This window comes from Piliocolobus tephrosceles, chromosome 9, assembly GCF_002776525.5.
Source record: "Piliocolobus tephrosceles isolate RC106 chromosome 9, ASM277652v3, whole genome shotgun sequence".
In the NCBI taxonomy this organism is placed as follows: domain Eukaryota; kingdom Metazoa; phylum Chordata; class Mammalia; order Primates; family Cercopithecidae; genus Piliocolobus; species Piliocolobus tephrosceles.
Genome location: NC_045442.1, coordinates 31,554,771 through 31,575,245, shown reverse-complemented (window position 1 = coordinate 31,575,245; position 20,475 = coordinate 31,554,771). Strand labels below are relative to the sequence as shown.

The following is a 20,475-nucleotide window of genomic DNA, read 5'->3' as shown; positions in this document are numbered from 1 at the left end:
CATATTCTCTGCTTTGTTCAATATCATATCCCCAGCACCTAGAATGGGCCTAGTACCTAAAGAGGGTTCAATGAATACTATTTGAATGAATTAATTCACCGACACATACATAAAAATATGCATATACATGCCCACATACAAACACATGTATACACTCCCTTACCTGCGCATATAAACAGATCCAGGCCCTCCCCAGCTCAGCAGCACATACATACACACAAGACACTCACTCAGGCTAACGGGCTAGATGTACACCCAGTGCCAGACACAGACCCACTGTAGATGTTACCTGGCACTCTCACGGTGAGTTGCTGGTGGCAGCTAGCCGGTAAATGTCCTTCAGGCTGGCCAGATCTACAAAGGAAGAGTTGGGGGTGGGGTGCAATAGCATTCCTTGGGGTCCTGAGGCACTGGGCAATGAGAAGCTGGGCTGGCAGCAGGGCAGGGCCAAGGTAACTGTAGATTGGAGAGGGAATGGATGGGTCATACAGTCCCTTCCTCTGGTGTCTTCCTACCAGCTAGGGAGGTAAGGGTAGATGTGCAGGTCTATCAGGCTTTATTTCAGGTTGAGAGACCTTAGGAGGGGAATAGTTTGAGGCCTCAGCTTTTCCTACCTGGGATGACAAAAAGGGACACTGGATAGAGAGCTTTATGGGCACTAAGACCCCATGTCCAATCCACAGCGGGGTCTCCTTATCTTCCCAGTCTTTAATGGTGAAGAGGAGGGGACTTGGAGAGTTAACTACCTGGAAAAGAGTCTGAAAAGTACCCCATTTATCCTCCCATCCTCCCATAGAGCTTCAGGCTACCCACTAGCAACAGAACTGTCTTCCTCCCTCAGTGTCCCCACCCAAAGTCAGCAAGGAGACAGACAATCCTGCTACTCTCTTAATCCCTCACCCAGGGACCTTAGCACCAGGGAGACTAATTTAGACCTCAGCTGGTGACCGGGTGCAGCAGATCATGCCTATAATCCCAGTACTTTGGGAGGCTGAGGTGAGTGGATCACCTGAGGTCAAGAGTTTGAGACCAGCCTGGCCAACATGGTGAAACCCTATCTCTACTAAAAAAAAATATACAAATTAGCCAGGCATGGTGGCGGGCACCTGTAATCCCAGCTACTTGGAAGGATGAGGTAGGAGAATTACTTGAACCCAGGAGGTGGAGGTTGCAGTGAGCCGAGATCATGCCACTGCACTCCAGCCTGGGCAACAGAGCAAGACTCCAACTCAAAATAAACAAAACAACCAACCGACATTAGCTGGGCTAGTAGGCTGGGGGCTGGGTAGGGGTAGGAGTCTCCCCGGTACTCTAAGTACCTCAAGACCCTCTAACCCAAGCCCCCTCCTAGGCCAAGTTCCCTCTCTTCACTCCTCCCTCAACAGCATAATCCAGGGCAGTCTATCCTAGGAACCTGCCCCAGGAGGGCCACCTGTCTGGCTGCCCCATGACAGCTAGGGGTGAGAAGCAACAGTCCTGGGGTGAGAGGTGGGGAGCAGCCTGAGAAAGCCAATTCTCCCTCAACTTTGAGGGAGATGGGGCCAGGCTGGGAGATCTGGGAACAAACTTTAGGGTCTTGGGTGAAGGAGAGGTATAATTCAGGGAAACAACTTCAAAACAGTGAGGGGAAATGTGAGGTGAGAGTGAAGGGATCCAATTCATACAGTCTTAGGAACTGTAAGGATGGGGAAAAGACTGCCTTGGACTGAGTCATTATTAGGCATCAATGACCAACCAGGACACTCTCAAACCGAAAAGTCTCTTTATTGATCGGTACCATACATGACTCAAATGGCCCAAAAAAAAAAAAAAAAAAAAAAAAAAAAAAGGAGGGGGGGGGGGCATTACAGTGGGGGTGGGATGTCCACCTTCCTCACCCCTTCCCTCAGCTCCTGACTCAATACCCTTCCAAAAGTGGCAGCTGGAGTGGAGGAAATAGTGTGTGGGGGACCCCGGAATCCAGAGGGAAGAGTGGGGAGAGAGGTGGTGCTAGCACTTCCTGGGACTGGCCACAGGAAAAGGCAGCAAAGCCACAGAGCTGGCCCAGCTGCGTGAAACCCTGCTCCTGGCTACACCCTGGCGGAGCTGAGGATCCTGGCTGCGTCCTCCTCCTCCTCCCTGCTATGAGGAAGGAGTGGCAGGGGACACTGGCAGGTGAAGACCCTCTACTTCACCCAGGGGGACAGAGGCCTGTTTCTCTCTGGTGGGCTTAGAGCTGGGACGTCATCAGTGGCCCCTTCCCCTCTGTGAAGGACAGAGTAGGCTTACGTATGCAGTTGGAGGGGTTGAGGGAGGAAGATTCTGGAGGAAATGGCTAAGCCCCTCTCTCATCCCATGCCTGCCCAACTGAAACAAAACCAAAAATACAGCAACAAGGCTGCTCCCTTCTCTCCAGGCTCCCTAAGGGAAGGAGCCTCCCCTCCCCACATCCTAGACAGCTGCTCTTGTGGAGGACTTGTAAGGAATATACACACCATAGGGGTGGGGCTGGAAGAGAGGGAGTCACGAGCACTAGGAGGGCAGGCCAGAGTCCAGATAATGGGGAGACAGAGACAACAGCAAGGGTCTGTCACCAAGATGTGGCCACCAATGTCCCACTACCCCATGGCACGCCTTCCCCAACTGCAGTCACCCCACAGGAAAGGGCAAGAGAGATGGCGAAGTGTCTCCTTGGTCTGAAGCTCTCACACCATATAAAATGGTAGGCATACCTCCCTCCCCGCCTCTCACCCCCACTTAGACCTTAGGCCCCCATCTGCTAAGAGTAGGGAGGTAGCTGGACTTTTAATAAGGGGAAGAGGGGGGGACATGAGTGATTTTTTTTTAACTTACATTTTTAATAATATTATTTTTTTTAAAACTTGGAGCTGGGATAAGTGGCAGCTGGAGGAGGAGCCCAGAGCTTTACCCCTCTATTACCAGCTGCCTAGGGGAAGGGGCATTCAACCAAGCCCCATAACTTTAAGTCCCTAAGGGCTGTGGGTATAGAGAACCCCAGGCCTGAAAGGGGTAAAGTCAGGGGGATGGGAAACCCAGAATCTGGAGTGAGGATGGAGGCAAATGCCCTGGGGGGTGGTCAGGACATGTCTCAGAGGCCCAGGTTCCAAGTAGGCATCCACATGAGTACCCCCACCCCCTTCCCCTAAAAGGCTCTGCAGAGGCCAGGCCCAGCCCAGGGCCACTGTGGGGCAAATCTTGGCACCTGCCCCCAGCGAGTCCAGTTCCTCCTTGAAGCAGGTGGATGGAGGCTGCCCATTTTAGATGCTCAGTCTCTTCATTCTGTCTTCTGCTTCCTGGGGCTGTGAGAGGTGGGGCAGATAGGCAGAGCACTGGGTGGTCAAGGCAGGGCCTTTTACTGGGAGGCCTGTGACGTGGGGTTCTCCGATTTGCTTTCTTGGCTGGACGGAGGCTTGCTGTTCCAGGGGCTGTTGGCGCCCAGTGCAGGGGAGTTGTTAAAGCTGTCCTCGTCGTCAATGCCGTTGGCTGCGTCAAACTGGGTGTTCTCCAGCCGGGTGATGAGCCTCTCGTCCTCGTCCCCGAACTCCCCGCCCATCAGGGTGGGCTCCCCCACCACCATCACATCCTGAGAGTGGCGGAGGTCCCCAAACATAATCGGGGCAAGGGCTCGCCCGGCCCAGGGCGGCAGATACCCCCAGAGCCCCAATACCCACCCTGGAAGCTCAAGAGTCCCCACCCCCTCCTCATACCCGAATTTAAAATCTCAACTCCTGACACCCTCAGCTCCTGGAATCCTTCCCATGAAGAACACCAGAGCATCAAAGCCTTTAGCCCATATCCATTCCCCTAGCTCCCTAGCCCATCTCCCCAGAATTTTAGGGGACTCCTCAACTTCTGTCCACATGTAAGAGAAAGGGAGATCAAACACGAGGGAGGGCAGTATGTGCATGTGCAAGGGCATGTACTCTGGATCTGCAAACACTCCAGTCTGTGGGTCTTTCTATCAGTGTGAGTGTGTGCGCTGGATGGTCTGTGAGCCCCAAGCTGTCTGTCCTGAACGTCTGTATGTCCTCATGGCTGTCTCTGTTCCTTTATGCCCTAGCTTCCTACGGCTGAGTCTGTGTGATCACACCCATGCAAGTGCCTGACAAGGACTCTCTCACCAGTAAAAGCAGTTAGCCCATGCTGGCAGAGTACATGAAGAAAACTGTCTTTGCTTCTATGCCTGCTAGCGAGCTCAGGCTTGGACAGGGGTCAGGGGTGAGCAGTGGGGCAGCCCAGAAGAGAGAAGAAAGCCGAGATGCTTACAGGTACCTGGCTGGAGAGGGCGAAGGTGCTAGCTGGGCTCTTCTTCTTGCTGTTGCTGTTGTTGGTGTTACCACCCCCCGAGCTCATGGTGCTACCCCCTGACATCTTCCGTTTCCGCCGTTTGCTGGGCTGCTGACGTGTGGGCTCCGCTGTGCCAGGGAAAGGAGACTCAGATGGGAGAGGGCTCCAGGTCCCCTATTCTAAATTGTGGCTCCCAAGGAGCATGGCCTGCCCTGATCCCAATATTGTAGACCGGGGAACAAGGAAGGGGCAGGGAAAACTTCAAAAGGAAATAAAGATACAGTTTTGGGGAACAGTGTGAGATCCTGGTAAAAGCAGGTGCAAGGCACTCACCGGGGGGTGCTACCATGCGCTGCCACTTCTGGAAAAGGCAGGTCTTGAGGCAGTCACGGGGGCTGAGGCTGTAGGTCTTGTGGCGGGACATGAGCTCTTGCATGGGCTCAAGTATCACACAGAGCTAGGAGTAGGCAAGGAGGTGGCTTGTCAGGGGACAGACATAGAGCCGAGACTAAATGGACTGGGGCAGAAACTGGGAGGTCGGAGACTCACTCGGAGGTAGTTGAGAGTGGAATTGGACAGCCCACACCGGGTGATGTTTTTCGAGAGCTGATCCAACATCTGGGGGTCTTGGGCCTAGAGTGGGAGAGAAGACAAGCAAGAACACTGACACCTGGGTTGCCTCTGCTCACCTGCCCTATCATCTGAGCATTTTAACACTCCTGAGAGAGGATACTCTCTTATAAAACCTGCTGTTCAGATGAAGACACCCTAACCCTCTGTCTAAGGCCAGTCAGGAAATGACCGACCTTGTTCCACCCTTCCCCCTGCCTGCCTTCACTCTTGTGTCCTGGGTCCTGCCCACAACTCACATGCATGGCAAGGATGCTGCGGGGGATGAGCTCTCGGTGCTGCCGGATGCTGAAGTGCCACGTCTTTATTCGCATCATGTCGTCAAACATGAACTCCAGGTACAACCGGCCCTCCACACACACCTGGGGAAAGGCTTGTCAGACCCCTGCCCCCTCCCCACATACTATACCTGAAGGTATGTCTATTACAGTCTCCCATTTGCTTACAACTCTCCCATTGCATATACTTTTGTCAACTGCACATTAAATCTGGGTGCACAAATGTCACAATACCCCCCACCCATATACCTGGCCCTTACACACACAGACACACAACACACACACACACACAGTAGAAAATTTTAACAGATCGTCCTCTCCCCATGTAGCTAGTGATACACTCATCTGCTCTATGCTATGTGAGGGCAGACTCTTGTTCACTCGTGTAGCCCTAGGGCCCAGAAAACTATCCCATACAAACATAATACATGTTTGCTGATGGTTGCAACATGCCTATCCGCCCTTCTTATTTTGCCACTTCACAATATGGCTCCCTGGAGAATAGCTGTGAGTATACACTGCGAGAGAGGACGGGAATCAAACCCAGGTGCCATGGTGTTCCACATCCAGCTGGGTTACTGACCTGGGTAAACATGGGCTTGCCATGCTGGGTCACCATGCTGCCCTGGTCACAGTCGAGGGACACAAAGTTGCTGTGGAATGCCTCCTTGGGGTGCTTAAGAACATAGTACAGCTCCGTAGCACCCCCCTCAAAGATGCTGCGGAAGTAGCGTGGGATCAGGGTCCGGCCAATGGCTGTAGAGATGGGACAAACTCTTCAGACAAAGGGACCACAAAAGGGGCCAGACAGATGCCTCCCCTACCAAGCTAGATACCCCCTGGCACTCCCAGACCCACTTCTAGACTTTAGAACTACACAGGAGGTATACACCCCCATAGCAAGATCCCAGAGGTCACTTACTATATCTCTTTGGTCCATCCTCCAGGCAGAAAGTGATGGTCAACATGGCATCGTCCTCAAAGAACTCAGTTGTGAATGCATCCCACCAGAGATTGTCACACTCCTAGGGAGCATGGTGAGGTGTGTTCATGTTTTTTGTCTTTTTTTTTTTTTCCTTTTTGTGGAGAACGGGGTCTCGCTATATTACCCAGGCAGGTCTCGAACTCTTGGGCTCAAGCTATCCTCCCGCCTCTGCCTCCCTGAGAGCTGGGATTACAGGCGTGAGCCACTGCGCCCGGCCGGTGTGTTCATGTTATAAGATATCCCATAGGGTGCCCAGATGGCCCCCCTGCTCCCAATTCCTTTTCCCTTGGCAATACCTCTGTCCAGTTCTGAAGCCGTTTGTTAAGCTCGAATATTCTATAGTCAGTTTGGTTGCCATATGGTGTGTGCCTCCTGGAGGAAGTGAAGGAGGCAGATCAATAGGAGCGGAGCCTCCCCACCCCACCCCTACCTCGGCCTTCACCCAGTGGAAAGCACCTTCTTCCCCACTGGACTCCACTTACCCAATCCCTGGCTCCAGGTATGTAGGCGGGTACATGGGAGTCGGGCTGTGTAAAGTAAGAGGCTATGAGAATGGGGGTGGAAGACAGGAATTATTGGGGGTGGGGGACTACTCCCTCCCCTTTCCAGGCAAGATCCCACCTGGAGAAGGGTTAGGAAGTGGCCAAGAGACTCACTTACCCTACATCCCGATCCAGCATGGTGCCGGGATGGAAGGGGGGGAAGGCGTTGCCGTTCGGGGGCTCCTTCGGCGAGTACAGCTTGAATGACTTTGAGGAACAACCTAGAAGAGAAAGAAAGGAGTCATGGCTGGGCTCGGTGGCTCACATCTGTAATCTTAGCACTTTGGGAGGCCAAGGCAAGAAGACTGCTTGAGCACAAGAGGTCAAGGCTGCAGGGACCAGCCAGGGCAACATAACAAGACCTCGTCTCTAAAAATAATTTTAAAAGTTGGCCGGGTATGGTGGGGCACGCCTGTAGTTCCAGCTACGTGGGAGGCTGAGGCAGGAGGATCACTTGAGCCTGGGAGGTTGACACTGAAGTAAGCAGAGATCATACCACTGCACTCCAGCCTGGGCAACAGAGCGAGACCCTGTTCCTAAAAGAAAAAGGAGTCCCCTGACCCCCTCTTGGGAGCTCTCCGATAAGCCTGCTAGACTGTGTGGATAGGGATGGTCTTATGGAGCTCCCTGGCCTGCTTACAAGAGAGTGGTGGAGTAGGGGAGGGGGCTACTCTAGGGAGCACTTGTCTCTCCTTCTAATTCTGGCTCCAATCTTATTTCATTAAGAAACAGAGTATTCCACCCTAATCCCAGCGCATAGCCAAGATCCCATTTCTTCATTTGGCTGAGCCCTAGATGACAGAAGAGGAATTGAAGCTGGGAAGAATTATCACAGAACAAATAAATATCCAATCATTAGAATCTAATTTTGATAAACTCCCTTTTAATCTACATAGTTTCATTCAATCATCACAACAACCTTATGAGGTAGCAGGGCTGACCATAACATTCCCATTTTACAGATGAGGCAACTGAGGGCTCAAAGGAACTTGCCAAGATCATAAAGCTAGTAACTCTCAAAGCTAGGACTTGAGCTTGGATCTTCTGATTCCCACATCCTATACTTTCTACCATCGGACCCCACTATTGCCCTCTAGAGACCAAAGTGGGGGAGGAAAAGGAGGGATTTTCGAACTCTGCCCCTCCTCCACCCTCAGGGTCTCAGGAGGGCAAGGGATAGAAAGATAAATGGGGGTGGGTGCCTGTTGGGTGCGGCCTACCAGATAACCAGTTGTGCCTTCGGCCTCCCCACTAACGGCCACTCCCTTATCAGCCCAGCCCCCACCCCTGCCCCCACCAAGGGTATAGAGTATTGTCTCCAAACCAGAAACCCAAAGCCTCAACCCCTTTTCTCTTCTGAGACTTGGGAGTGGGGGAGGCGGCAGATAAGCCTCCTTTGGATCCCACTCTACCTACAATTGAGAAGTAAGTGGTTTGGGAAGGAGCCTATGTTCCTCAATCTAGGGGCACGTGGTCACTAGACAGGGGTCTTGCTAGTGTGTATCTGTGATGTGCACATGTCCTCTCTCACACCTCACCTAACAGCAAACAATTCCTGGAGTACTGTTTTCTGACTGGAAGAAGTGTTAAATTCATAGTTGGGTATGAGCCAGGTACCCCTACAACTTTGTTTCCCCTTCTCACCAGATAGGAGGGGAAACTGAGGCACAGTCCCAAAAGTCATCTGACTCCAATCACATTTGCTTCCTTGGGTCCCTAAAACTTGACTGCATTTGGAAGGGTAGCTAGATTGGCTGTATCTATATCTCCTCCCCAACTTAGACGCAAAACCTATTTTGTTCCTTGGGGGGAAGAGACAAAACAAGACCCTGTGCCAACATGTGTCATTTTATTCTCTCCCCAGGGCCCCATCCTCACAATGCAGGCAAAAGGAGGGTCCCAGACTGCACAGTCTCTGAGGGTGCCAACAGTCAAAGCCTGTGTGTGCCTGCACACACGTGTGCCTCATCCTGCCTAGCAGGCTTCTACCCTCAGCTCGCCCTAACATGCCTATCAAGGGCTGGAACCCAGCAGCCCCAGGCAGATTCAGATGCCCGCAACAGGCCCTCACCCCATGCACGAGCTCCACATCCATATGCTCCAAGAACAGCACACACAACCTTCACATGCCAGTCTGGACTGAGCCTGTGTCTCCAGAAAGACAGTCCCCACTCAGCCACTAAGTCTCCCCACTACACAGACAGGCAGACTAAGGCCACACAGGAAGCCCAAGCTCACACGGCCCACCAGAGGCCAGGCCTGGGCAATAAACCCAAGAGTAGATTCTCAGACCTGGCCCTCATCCCCCAATTAGGCCATCCTTTCTCCCATAACTTAACCACCCCTGCCTCCTCAGTTTAGGGGCCACTTGAAATGTGTCAGCTCAAGAACCTGAAGAGAAAGGAGGCAGGATGCCTGGGTTTCTCTCCAATTTTGTCAAAAAAATTCTCAGAGCCTCCATTTCTCTCTCTAGAAAATGAACAGGCATTGTCTGGGCCTGGGTAAATAGCTCTGAGGAGCTAAGGCCCAAAGCTCTGGGCCTCTATTTACACCTCCAGCGAATGGACACAAACTCAGCATCTCTCCAGAGCCACTCAACTCCCAGTAGCTCCAGCACAAGGGCTTGGGAGTAGAGAAGGGGAGGGACATCACCCAGACCATCTGTCCCTGTTGCTGCCTGTCCCCAGCAGCAGGAGTAGAGGGAGCAAGTAGAGGGGGGACGGGGGTGGGTGGGTGGGGAGATGTGTCATCCAGTCCTGTAGTCAGCCATGGCCCCCCTCCCACCTCTAGCAATCTGGAAGCCTTTAGGAAGGGGGAGAGAAGAGTCCAGAACTAGTAAAGTTTTCTCAGGGTGGAAGCTGCATCCCGGGGCTGAGGGGGGCACCTCCAGCTGGGCATTGCCACGGTAACCAGGCTGACCAGAGGGCAGGCCCCCTCCCTTTAGGGGCTGGCCACAGGTCAGCAGGCCTGAGCGCCCCGGCGGCTCTGAGCTGGGGCACCTCTCCCCCAGCCCGCAGACCAGGCCTGGGCCGGGCTGAGGGCCTTCCGCCCACCCCCCAACAGGCTTGCAGGGTGCTCAGACTTACCTGGGAGAACTGAGGGGGCCAGGAGAGGTGCGGGGAGAGACTGCAAGCCCAGAGGAGTCCTGGCAGGGGTGAGGGCTGAGGAGGGGACAACTTCAGCAGCTCATGTCCCGAGTGGGACAGGCAGGCCGGGCTGGGAGCTCCACTCCGCCGGCCGCACAAAGACTCGCACGCACAGCCTCGGCCCGCCCCGCGGCGGCCGCAGCCCCGGGGGAAAGTTACAATGGCCACTGGGCCGGGCGCCGGGGGCCAGGGGGCCGGCCTGGGGGGCGGGGGACCGCGGGGAGTCCGGAGCCTTCTTTGTTTGCAAGGTTTCCCTCAACAATGGCTGCTCCGCTCTTTCCTCTCTCCTCCTCCTCCTCCTCAGCTCTCCCCGCCGCCGCCTCTCGCTGCCTCTGCCTCCGAGCAGCCCGCCCGCCCTCCCCAGGCCACCGGGCCCCTATGCTGGGAGCACCAGGAGAGGCAGGGCCCGGCACTCACACTCACTCACACTCGCACACTCAGACACACACGCAGCGCCCGCCGGCTGCCTGCCTTTCTCCCTTTCTCTCCCTGCCTCCCTCCCTCCCCGTTCGCTCTCTCCGAGCCTCTCTCAGAATGAGGCCCCAGGCGGGCGGAGGGTGGAGCTGCCCCCACCGGCCCCGCCCCCTCCCTGAGAGGAAAGAGGAAGAGCAAGGGAGGGAGGGAGGCTGGGACTGAGGGACTGCTGAGAAAAACAAAAGAGAGACAGAGACTGGGAGAGACCGGGGACGGAGCAGATTGGGCCAGGAGAGACTGGATGGAGGAGAGGCCTGTGGGGGCCAGAAACGAAATGCAGCCCGCCTTCCCCGAGCCCTAGGCGAGGTGATCAGGAGTGAGCAGGAGGGCCAAAGCCACTGGCAGAGATGGAGGAGGGCGGGCTCCTCTCTGCAGACTCCAAGATCTTCAAAGCACCTCCCAAACCTCCCCCAAATCCTTCTCGCCCCTGTGATCACTCAGGTAGAAGGCAGGCCTGGGATGCCACCCTGGGCTCCCCTGGTGAAATCCGGGAGAAGCTGGGGGGAGAGGCTCCAGGGGGTTATTTTTGACAGACACACATTCTGACATCAGCCTGTAAACACTGATTGGAGGGAGGCGGACACTACGGGCTTCCCTGCCCCCAACCCACCTAAGTTCCAAGTCTTGACTTAGATCTCCCTTAACAGGAAGCCCCCTTCCCCACCACCACTGAAGACAAGTGGGTGCCAGGGAAATAGGCATTGTCAGAGCTAGGGAAAGCCAACTTGGCCATCCAAGGGTCCCCAGGAGCCTAGTTTGCTGCTGAATCCTCCCCACCACCCCAGGAAAAAAAAAAGGTGTGGTTAGTGGATAGGGCCTGTTCTCCCATCCAGAAGGGGCATCCCAAGGGAGCAGGTATTTCTATTTTTTTTCCGAAGGTAATTTTGTTGTAGCAGGAGGGGGTATTTCTAAAACTTGGATAGTGGTCCAGACCTTACTCTTGGACCGATAGGAAAAGGAAAACACATAGTGTACACACACACACACACACACACACACACACACACACACACACACGGGAAGGGGGAGCGCAAACCTTCTATTTCCTTCTTTGCAATTTGAGTGTCTGTTTCTCTACTCCCTTCCCCCTACCCTCAACTATATTCACACGTAACTCCAAGGACAGGATTTCTCATGACATATTCACCAGTTAACTGTGCAATAATATTGCACCTGGCTCTGTGAACATCTTCCACATAAATAACACATCTCACTTTCACATAAATCAGTACCTGATACACATTTCAACTTGTGATATATCTTTTTTCCGAGATGGAATCTCGCTCTGTTGCTTAGGCTGGAGTGCAGTGGCGTGATCTTGGCTCAATGCAACCTCCACCTCCTGGGTTCAAGCGATTCTCCTGCCTCAGCCTCCTGAGTAGCTGAGCTTACAGGTGCATGCCACCACACCCAACTAATTTTTGTATTTTTAGTAGAGACAGGGTTTCGCTATGTTGGCCAGGCTGGTCTCGAACGCCTGACCTCAGGTGATCCACCCACCTTGGCCTCCCAAAGCACTAGTATTACCGACATGAGCCACCGCACCTGGCCATCAACCTGTGATATATCTCAAATCCTAAATATACCCAAATCCTGGATACACACACACACACACACACACACACACACACACTCTTAAGCCATACACACTGGGACCTACGACACGCATCCTGACCTCAATACACACACCAAAACTGTGTTATGACCCCTAAACCTGTGACAGCCTATTACATACACACCCTGATCATTTATTATGCAAGGACTTAACCTATAAATCACCCTCTCTGAAACCTGCGTACCATTCCTCATCACAGCCTGGCCATAGAAGAAACCCCGGCTTTTACAAGCATACTGAAATCTATAACATTCAGCCAGATCCTGCAACATACAGCCTATCACCAGGACTTAAGACATTCCCACTGACTCCCAAATTTACAGCTTACCTCTGGGGTAGTCCCAGTTCTCCCCCACTGCCTTTAAACTTTCCAAAGTGCATTCAGTACCTCAAGAGATCCTCATAGCACATAGGGCCACATATCCCAACAGTGAGATCCTAACAGAACCCACTGAGACAGGATGAACAGGGTGGGTTGGGGGGTGGGAGGGTTGAACCCTGCACTTCTAAACCCACCAGATATAAGCCAATTCCTACTGCAGCCATTCCTACTCCCTTCCCCTACCAGGCCTCAAATCACTATCCACATGGGGAGGGGGAATGCGCTCTGGCTTTTGCCTCCAGCCCAGAGCTCAGAACCCCGACCCAGCCTGTCTCCTCAGATAGGAGGGACTACAAGGGCCCTCCAGTCTTGCTATAGAGTAGAGGGGCCCCTAAATGCCAAGATGTATCAAGACTGGCAAACCATTCAAAACAGGCCTTCTAGTTCTCCTTCTCCAGGAAGTCTGCTCCTCTCTCTGCTCTGACCCGATTCACCTAGTTGCACAGGGCCAGAACAGGTCCAGCTAAAAAGAGCAAGTCTGAGTTAGAAGGCCTTAGAATTGGTGGTGAGGTGGAGGGAGCAGCAAAGAATGACAAAGATGACGAGGAAAAGTACTCCTCCTGGAGGTGGGGACTCAAAGGACAGTAGCCAGCACCAGCCCACAGGATGAGGTACCAGCACTGCCCCCTGCTCGGGCCCCTGGGGCTCCCTGACCCAGGCCTCCAGTGTGCCTGCCCCCCTTCCTTTGTCTGTGCCCGGCCTCCCGTTGGCCTGGCGCTCTGCCATCCTCCTCTCCTGGCTCCCAGCCGCCACCACTGCTGCCTCCTCCCCTCCCCCTACTCCTCCCTGCCTTAACCCTTCTAAGCCACATGCTGCCCCAGACAGGCCCTGGCCCCCTCAGCATCTTGCTCAGGGTGATGCCCTTTAGCAGAGGCTCTCCCTGCTCCCAGCCATTCCATCCCCAGAAGCTGGTCCTCACCCCAGAAGCACTACGGGAGCTGGGCTTGTGTATGTGTGTATCTTGTGGTGTTTCTGCATGTGCATGTGTGTGGGTCTGTGTGCGCTCTGGCTTCCCTCAGTCACATGTGTGGGGCATGTGCTGTCTCTGCCGGGCTGGGGGAGGAGGAGGAGGAGCCCGGAGACAGCAGAGCACAAAGGAGAGACTCAGACAGGCAGGCAGGCAGGCGGCAGGCGGCCTGCCAGGGCGCCTCAGCCCTCACCCCAGGGCTGCTCAAGGTGGGGAGGAAGTCTTCAGGCCTGGACTGCTACATGCTGCCATGCTGCCCTTGTGTTCAAGCCTGTGCTCCCCCATCCAAGCAAGTTGCAAGTCAGGTCCCCTCCCTAACCCCAACTGCTACTATTCCCCACCTCCAGTCTACTCTGAAGCCCTCCCCATGTGGTTCTCCTTAAAGTCTAACCTCCATCGATCCTCTATGGCATCAATCTACAAGACTTCTTCACCATCTGGAAAAAGACTCCCCACTCTTCTCTATCTTTTGCCCTCTCTTCCTCAGTCAGACCACTAGACACAAAAGGAACATGCCTTCTGGGCCACTGACTGAAGTTGTCTTCCCACCCACCCACAAACCCCGGGCTTGGGCCCTCTTCCTGTTTCCATTCTGCTCCCAGAGACTAAGAAGAAGAGATTTTCTCTCTCCTACCACTGGACCCAGGCACCCTGCCCCAACTTCAGGGCCAACCTCTCATCCACCTCCAGCCTGACAACCCCTCCATACATACATACTAGCTTACTCGTTATTTGTAGGAACTAAGAATTACAATTTAAGACTCATCCCTCTAGCTTGTTCAAATCCTTAGTTTAACTGCTCTGCTCATGTGCAGTGATGGAGGGTCAGGGCCCTGGGGTGGGCTAAGAACATGATGGATCTGGACGGGGTACCCAGCATGGGGCAATTATAAAGGAGGAAATCCACACATAAACATGTACACCAAGCTGGTAGGAGGAGAGACGATGGGGCCAGGCAGGATTCCAGCTTGGCAAGCTCTTCCCTCTCTTCTCCCCAACCCTCTGCAGCAGGAGCCAGTGGTTCCCATACCCGGATATTCTAGGATTCTTAGGTTCTCTTATTCCTCCTTCTGGGACCCATGCCCCTTAAATATCAGCCTCAGCAGGCACCTGAAGTGTTTGCCCAGCCCAGCTTGGCCTGGGTCACATGATTTTCAAGGAAGCTTCCATGCTGGTGCTTCCCGTGAGGATCTGTGGGGGAGTGAGGGGTGTCCAGTTGTGAAGTATGTAGCCAAAGCGGGCTACATTCAAGGACACTGACTTCCAGGAGAAAGCTGACTCCAGTCTGGGCCAGGAGGGCCAATTCCAGGACCCAGAGTCCCGGGGATGGAGACAGTGTGCCCCTGAGGCCCTCTGTAGACTACCTCTCCAGGCGCATGGCTTCTCTCTTTCCTCCTGGCGGTGAGGTAGATGCCCCCTGCCACCCCCCTACCAGCCCCTCAGGAAAAAAACTCAGACTTAGGCTATCCCCGGCAAGAGCTGATATGTTTTGGGGAGGCAGGGATCTGAGCCTGGGTCCTCTCTCAAGTTCTCGGTTTTGGGTCAAGTATTGCTCCCCCAGCTTACCTCTCCACAAATCACTCTATTTCCTAGCCTGCCCTCCCACTAGGGCGGAGATGCCAGACCCAAGGGTCCAATTATCTGGCACCTCTTAGGAGTACCATCGGTGCCTCAGGAGGGCCAACCTTCCCTGGCAACAGGCAGGAAAAGTTGAAGGGGGGGCAAGATGGGCCCCAATCAATACCTCCCTGCAAACAGGGTGCTCAGAAACAGCATGGGGGGGATGTCACAGGATAGGTAAGAGGCAATGGGCAGCAGGGAAGGGGGGGCAGCCCAAACCAGCCAATCACAACTCTATGGTGACCTGAGGGGGGGGGTCAAAAGTCCAGAGTCACTTCTGATTGGCTAACAACCTGGAATTCTGAGAATTTCGGCCCCCCCAAACCTCTCCCCAATTAGCCTACCCCCCAAAAAAACATACACATAAGCCACCCCCAGCGTCTCCTCCCCGTGTTTCTGGACTGCTGCGCATTTACACAGTTGGGGAAAACCCTCCCCGCCGGCCTGAGGCCCCGCGTAGCCCTTCCAGCTCCCGGCCTCCCCCATGCCATCGACAACCCCCCAGACAAGTTCTCAACAAACACGGGGTGAGGGGTCCGCGGGGACGGTTGGGCAGGAAGGGGCCGAGTGGCCGCGCGCCCCACTCACCAGGACAGGCACAGCCCACTGACATCTTCACATCGCCCGCCGCTGGGGGCCCAGCCGAGTCACGGTGCCCGCCCCTCGCGGGGACAGGCCGGGCATGAGCCGCCGCCGCCGCCCGCGGCCCCCGCTGCGCTCGCCGCCGGCCCGGCCCGGCCTCTGCCCAGTACGGGCGGCCCCTGGCTGCGGCGAGGGGCCTGTCAGACGCGGAGCAGACAGGAAGGAAGCCAGGCAGGAAGGCGAGCAGGGCCTCTGCGTGTGTGCGCGCGGGTGTGAGTCCGCGGAGTGTGTGTCCGTGTGTGCGCGTGTGCGTGTGCGTGTCTGTGCGCTCCCGCCGCCGTCGCCGAGCGCCCCCCTCTCCGCCCTCGCGCTCCCTCGAGCCGACGCCGGCTCCCCAGCCCAAGCCGGGCAGGGCCGGGCTTTATTAATATGCTAATTGTCCTACTAGTGGGAGGGGAGAGCCGTGTCAAAGTGACCCGGGAGAGCGCGCAGCAAGCGACGACGTGCGTGCGCCGCGCGGCGGGCGGGCGGCGAGGGGCTGGGAGTGCTCGGGGAACGGCATGCATGTGACGCAGCTTTTAAAAAAGGAGACGGAGGCAGAGACCCCAGAGAGGGAGGGCGAAGGGGAGGGCTTGGAGGCGCAGCCGCGCGCTCGGTGTCCGTCCTCCGGGTGCCGCCGGGTGGGGAGCCTGGCTGAGCCGGAGCGGGAGCCGCGGCTGGGGGAGGCGGAGCCGGGGTGGGCAGTGTGGTGTAGCTCTCTCCACCCCAGACCGCGCTCCAGGAGGGATAAGGGACTGCAGACCCCCCCCCTGCCCGTGCTCCCTGCTGAGACGCCAGCCTTCTTTTGGAGGCCCCTTGTTTCGCGTCCCTACCCTAAGCTGCGTGGGTAAAGAAGCATTCTCTTAATTCTTGTAGCAACCCCTCAACTCACCCCCTCCCTAAATTAACCACTCCTCCTTTGCCTGTGGAACCAGTTGGGACTAGAACTAAAAGGGTTAATTAAGTGGGGTCCCCGCCCTCCTCCGCCTAAGGGCTTGGGATCTGCGTTTTGCTGGGGGGAGGGGGCTGCGGAATGACCACCAGATTGGATTACGGAGGGGCAATACAAGGCCATCCTTCCTCCTTGCAGACTGACGCATCAGTCAAGACACTCTCCTCCCTTCCCCCTTTTCTCCAGCCTTGGTGCCTTCACCTCCGTACCAACCCCCCAACCCCACCGCCTCCGATCCCCCTGCCTGGAAGCTGCTCTCCTTTGAGGGCTTCGGAGATGAGAACAGGAAACAGGCCCCTCCAGTGCCCCCTAACCCAGATAGGCAGAGGCTGTGGGCCGTGGGGGGTTGGATGGGAGATGATATGGATGGTCAATGTAAGGAACACTCCTTCCCCTGGGAGGAGCCTCCCAACCTTCAGTCACACTTCAAGGACTCCCCAACCCAGCCCTAGGAGGGGAGGGGCTCCATCTCCATCCCTTCCCAAAAGCTCAGCTTTAGCTGCCTCGTAAACAGGAAATACCTATTAGCTAGGAGGAGAGAAGGGAGGGGAGCCGCCTGGAGTAGAGAGTTGACCCCCTCCCTTCTGGGGTCCCCGGCTGCTAGCTTTTCTTTCTTAAGCTTCAGGATGGGCTCCAGGGATAGACGATGGAGACTTGGACTAGTGTCTTCTCCCTGGGGCATCTTGCCCAGACTGGGTAGGGGGTTCTCCTCTTTGTTACTTAGAGGGGTGTTGGTTGAGAAGGCTGTTTGGTTCCCTCACTCTGGCTCAGAGTCTGCACAGTTGGCTTGACTGGCTGGAGGAGGGTTACGAATGCGGAGGCTTAAGTGTTTATGAGACCTCTTCCCTTCACCTTAGGTTTTTGCTGAGGGAGCATGAAATGATGGAAGGGTGCAGAGTCCGGGGATTGAAAAGAAGGCCTGCCTAGGAATGGAGACCCTCTCCACCATGTGTTTAGGATGGGGCATAGGGGAGCTCTACATTGTGGAGTCTCCCACCCCCAGGTTTCCCCATTTCCACCCCCACCAGGAGCAGAGAGGACCTGACTGAAGCCATCCACACTCACACAAGTATTTCCTTGGCAGCATCCCCTGCCTGAGTGCACCCCCTCCCTGCATTCTCCCAGACAAAGGTCAGCACTAGAGGGAGTAGAGAGAACCTAAGGCAACAGAACACTGGCCTGGAATTGTGGATACCTAGGTTTGAACGCAAGATTCGCTCCTCATTACCTGAGTGATTTGAGACAACTGACCACCCCACCTGGAACACTAGCTTTATCCTCTGTAATTGGTACCTATGACTTGGTGAGAATCAAACTAGATAGACAATGTACACCCAGTCATGTAGATATGTGTTCCTTTCTGTTTGTTTGTTTGTTTTTTTTTTTTTTTTTTTTTTTTTTAGATTATCCAATTCTAAGAGTCAGGAGGGGGCTGGATTGGCGGGACAATTTGAGATGGTGTGGAGGAAGGGGAATACCTACCTTGACCTCCTTCTCTCTTTTCTGTCCATGAATTTGCCTTCCTCCAATCCTGTGACCACTTGCCCCTAAGGCCACTCATTCCAAACAACTAGCTTGGTCAGATTCCATGGTGACCAACACAATGGTGATCATCTGGGTGGACAGGGGGACTACAGCTCACCCTATAAAGGTCTTTGCCTCCTGTAAATCTGAGATTTCACTGTCCTAGATTACATATGTGGAAGGTAGAAGCTTAGGAAGGAAGAAAAAACTGTCTTACTTGAGCATGCACTAGTGCCAGGCACTGCACTAGGCCTTTTACACCAGCTGACTCATTTACCTTTCATGAGGACCTTTGGAAGAAGGTGCTATCACCTCCATTGAACAAGTAGGAAAACAAGTTCAGAGATGATAATAAATTTGAACTTGCCTGTAAAACACTGTTCTCCCTCTTCACCTACTAGTTAATGCTTCCTTAACACCTTAGTTCTAGCTGCATCTTCTCTGGGAAGATTACCCTTCCCACTCCCACTGACACTATAGCCCAGTTACCCGTAAGGAAATACCATCTCAGTACTGTTGAATGGGTGGTTAAAATAAGTGATTGGGGCTCCTAGAGGAACTCCATTTAGGGAAGTTAGTTAACTTTGCCAAGGTAACAGAGCTAACAAACACTTGACCCATTGCTCCAGTCCTTGCCTTACCTCTAGTGTGGATCAGACCTGGGGATGGAGAAGAGAACATCTTTGGAGCATCTCTGGGAATTGTGGTATAGGCAAAAATGGGAAGAAAGGTCACAGACACCTGGCAGACAGGATGTAGTAGGAAGGGTGTGGAGTCTATGTGGAGGGAGGGTCTTTAACTTAATGACAGTGTCCTAGAGGACTGGAGGCTTAGCTGATTTGTATGGATGGGTATAAGCGCCCAGTATTCTCTCTCCCTCTGTGTATGTGTGTGGTAAAATTCACATATCATAAAGTTAACCGTTTTTTTTTTTTAGACGGAGTCTCATGCTGTCAAGCTGGAGTGCAGTGGCATGATCTCGACTCACTACAACCTCCACCTTCCCAGTTCAATCAATTCTCCCTGCCTCAGCCTCCTGAGTAACTGGGCTTACAGGCACCTGCCACCACGCCCAGCTAATTTTTGTATTTTTTTTAGTAGAGACGGGGTTTCTCCATGTTGGTCAGGCTGGTCTCCCAACCTCAGGTGATCCGCCCACCTCGGCCTCCCAAAGTGCTGGGACACCCGGCCTCTTTTTTTTTTGAGAGGGAGTTTCGCTCTTGTTGCTCAGGCTGGAGTGCAATGGCGCAATTTCATCTCACTGCAACCTCCGCCTCCTGGGTTCAAGTGATTCTCCTACCTCAGCCTGCCGAGTAGCTGGGATTATGGGCATGCACCACCACGCCTGGCTAAAAATTAACCATTTTTAAATGATCAGTTCAGAGGCATTCTAGCTTTTTATTTTTTAATTTTATTTATTTTTTTGAGACAGAGTCTCGTTCTTGTCACCCAGACTGGATTGCAGTGGCGCAATCTTGGCTCACTGCAACCTCCGCCTCCCGGGTTCAAGCAATTCTCCTGCCTCAGCCCCCTGAGTAGCTGGGATTACAGACACTGCCACTATGCTTGGCTAATTTTTGTATTTTTAGTAGAGACGGGGTTTCACTGTGCTAGTCAGGCTGGTCTCGAACTCTTGACCTTGTGATCTGCCTGCCTCAGCCTCCCAAAGTGCTGGGATTACATGCGTGAGCCACCGCCCCCAGCCTTATTTCTTTTCTTTTCTTTTGAGACAGTCTTGCTCTGTCGCCCAGGCTGGAGTGCAGTGGTGCAATCTCAGTGCACTTTAACCTCCACCTCCCGGGTTCAAGTGATTCTTCTGCCTCAGCCTCCAGAGTAGCTGGAATTACAGGCATGCACCACCACACTTGGCTAATTTTGTATTTTTAGTAGAGATGAGGTTTCACCATGTTGGCCTCTAAGTGATCCACCTGCCTCAGCCTCCCAAAGCGTTGGGATTACAGGCACGAGCCACTGTGCCCGGCCCTTTTTTTTTTTTTTGAGACAGAATCTTGCTCTGTCACCCAGGCTGGAGTGCAGTGGCATGATCATAAGTAACTGCAGCCTCAAACTTCTGGGCTTAAGCAGTTCTCCTGCCTCAGCCTCCCAAGTAGCTAGGACTGTAGGTACATACTACTGTGTCCAACTAACTTTTTTATTTTTTGTAGAGACAGGTTTCTTGCTGTTAGCCTGGCTGGTCTTGAACTCCTGGCCTCAAGGGATCCCCTGCCTTGATCTCCCAATGTGCTGGGATTACAGACATGAGCCACTGCCTGACCCTGGCCCTTGTTTTTGTTTTTTATTTTATAGTCTTGCTGTGTTGCCCAGGCTGGACTTGAACTCCTGGGCTCAAGCAATCATCTTGCCTCAGCCTTCTGAGTATCTGGGACTACAGGCCCGTACTACACCAAGCTTCTAGTATTTTTTTTTTTTTTTTTTTTTTTTTTTTTTTTTT

At 54.0% G+C, this 20,475-nt stretch overlaps 1 protein-coding gene across 5 annotated transcripts; it reads right to left on the bottom strand.

Annotated features, from left to right (window-relative positions):
* Positions 1 to 324: 324 nt before the first annotated feature.
* Positions 325 to 15,967, bottom strand: LDB1 (LIM domain binding 1). 5 transcript variants are annotated; one of them, XM_023206484.2, is made up of 11 exons: positions 15,515 to 15,658; positions 6,841 to 6,943; positions 6,663 to 6,707; positions 6,477 to 6,552; positions 6,118 to 6,220; positions 5,779 to 5,951; positions 5,157 to 5,279; positions 4,837 to 4,920; positions 4,621 to 4,744; positions 4,267 to 4,415; positions 325 to 354 (listed from the first exon to the last, which is right to left on the bottom strand). In XM_023206484.2, exons 1-11 carry the CDS (start codon positions 15,537 to 15,539, stop codon positions 340 to 342), a joined length of 1,020 nt encoding a protein of 339 aa, XP_023062252.1. In that variant the 5' UTR covers positions 15,540 to 15,658; the 3' UTR covers positions 325 to 339. The 5 variants fall into 5 exon arrangements, with proteins under 5 accessions (XP_023062252.1, XP_023062253.1, XP_023062249.1 ...); XM_023206485.2 differs by having other exon boundaries at positions 4,273 to 4,415; XM_023206481.3 differs by lacking the exon at positions 325 to 354 and adding an exon at positions 2,766 to 3,583 and having other exon boundaries at positions 15,515 to 15,967.
* Between the last annotated feature and the right edge of the window lie 4,508 nt (positions 15,968 to 20,475).

What these genes read in the sequence shown, in the direction of transcription:
- LDB1 (XM_023206481.3), bottom strand. Translation starts at nt 15,539, where the DNA reads ATGTCAGTGGGCTGTGCCTGTCCTG. An exon ending in GGCTTCAGAACTGGACAGAG is followed by an intron (nt 6,221 to 6,476) that starts GTATTGCCAAGG and finishes CATGCTCCCTAG; the next exon opens with GAGTGTGACAATCTCTGGTG. An exon ending in CCACTCTCAACTACCTCCGA is followed by an intron (nt 4,745 to 4,836) that starts GTGAGTCTCCGA and finishes GCCTACTCCTAG; the next exon opens with CTCTGTGTGATACTTGAGCC.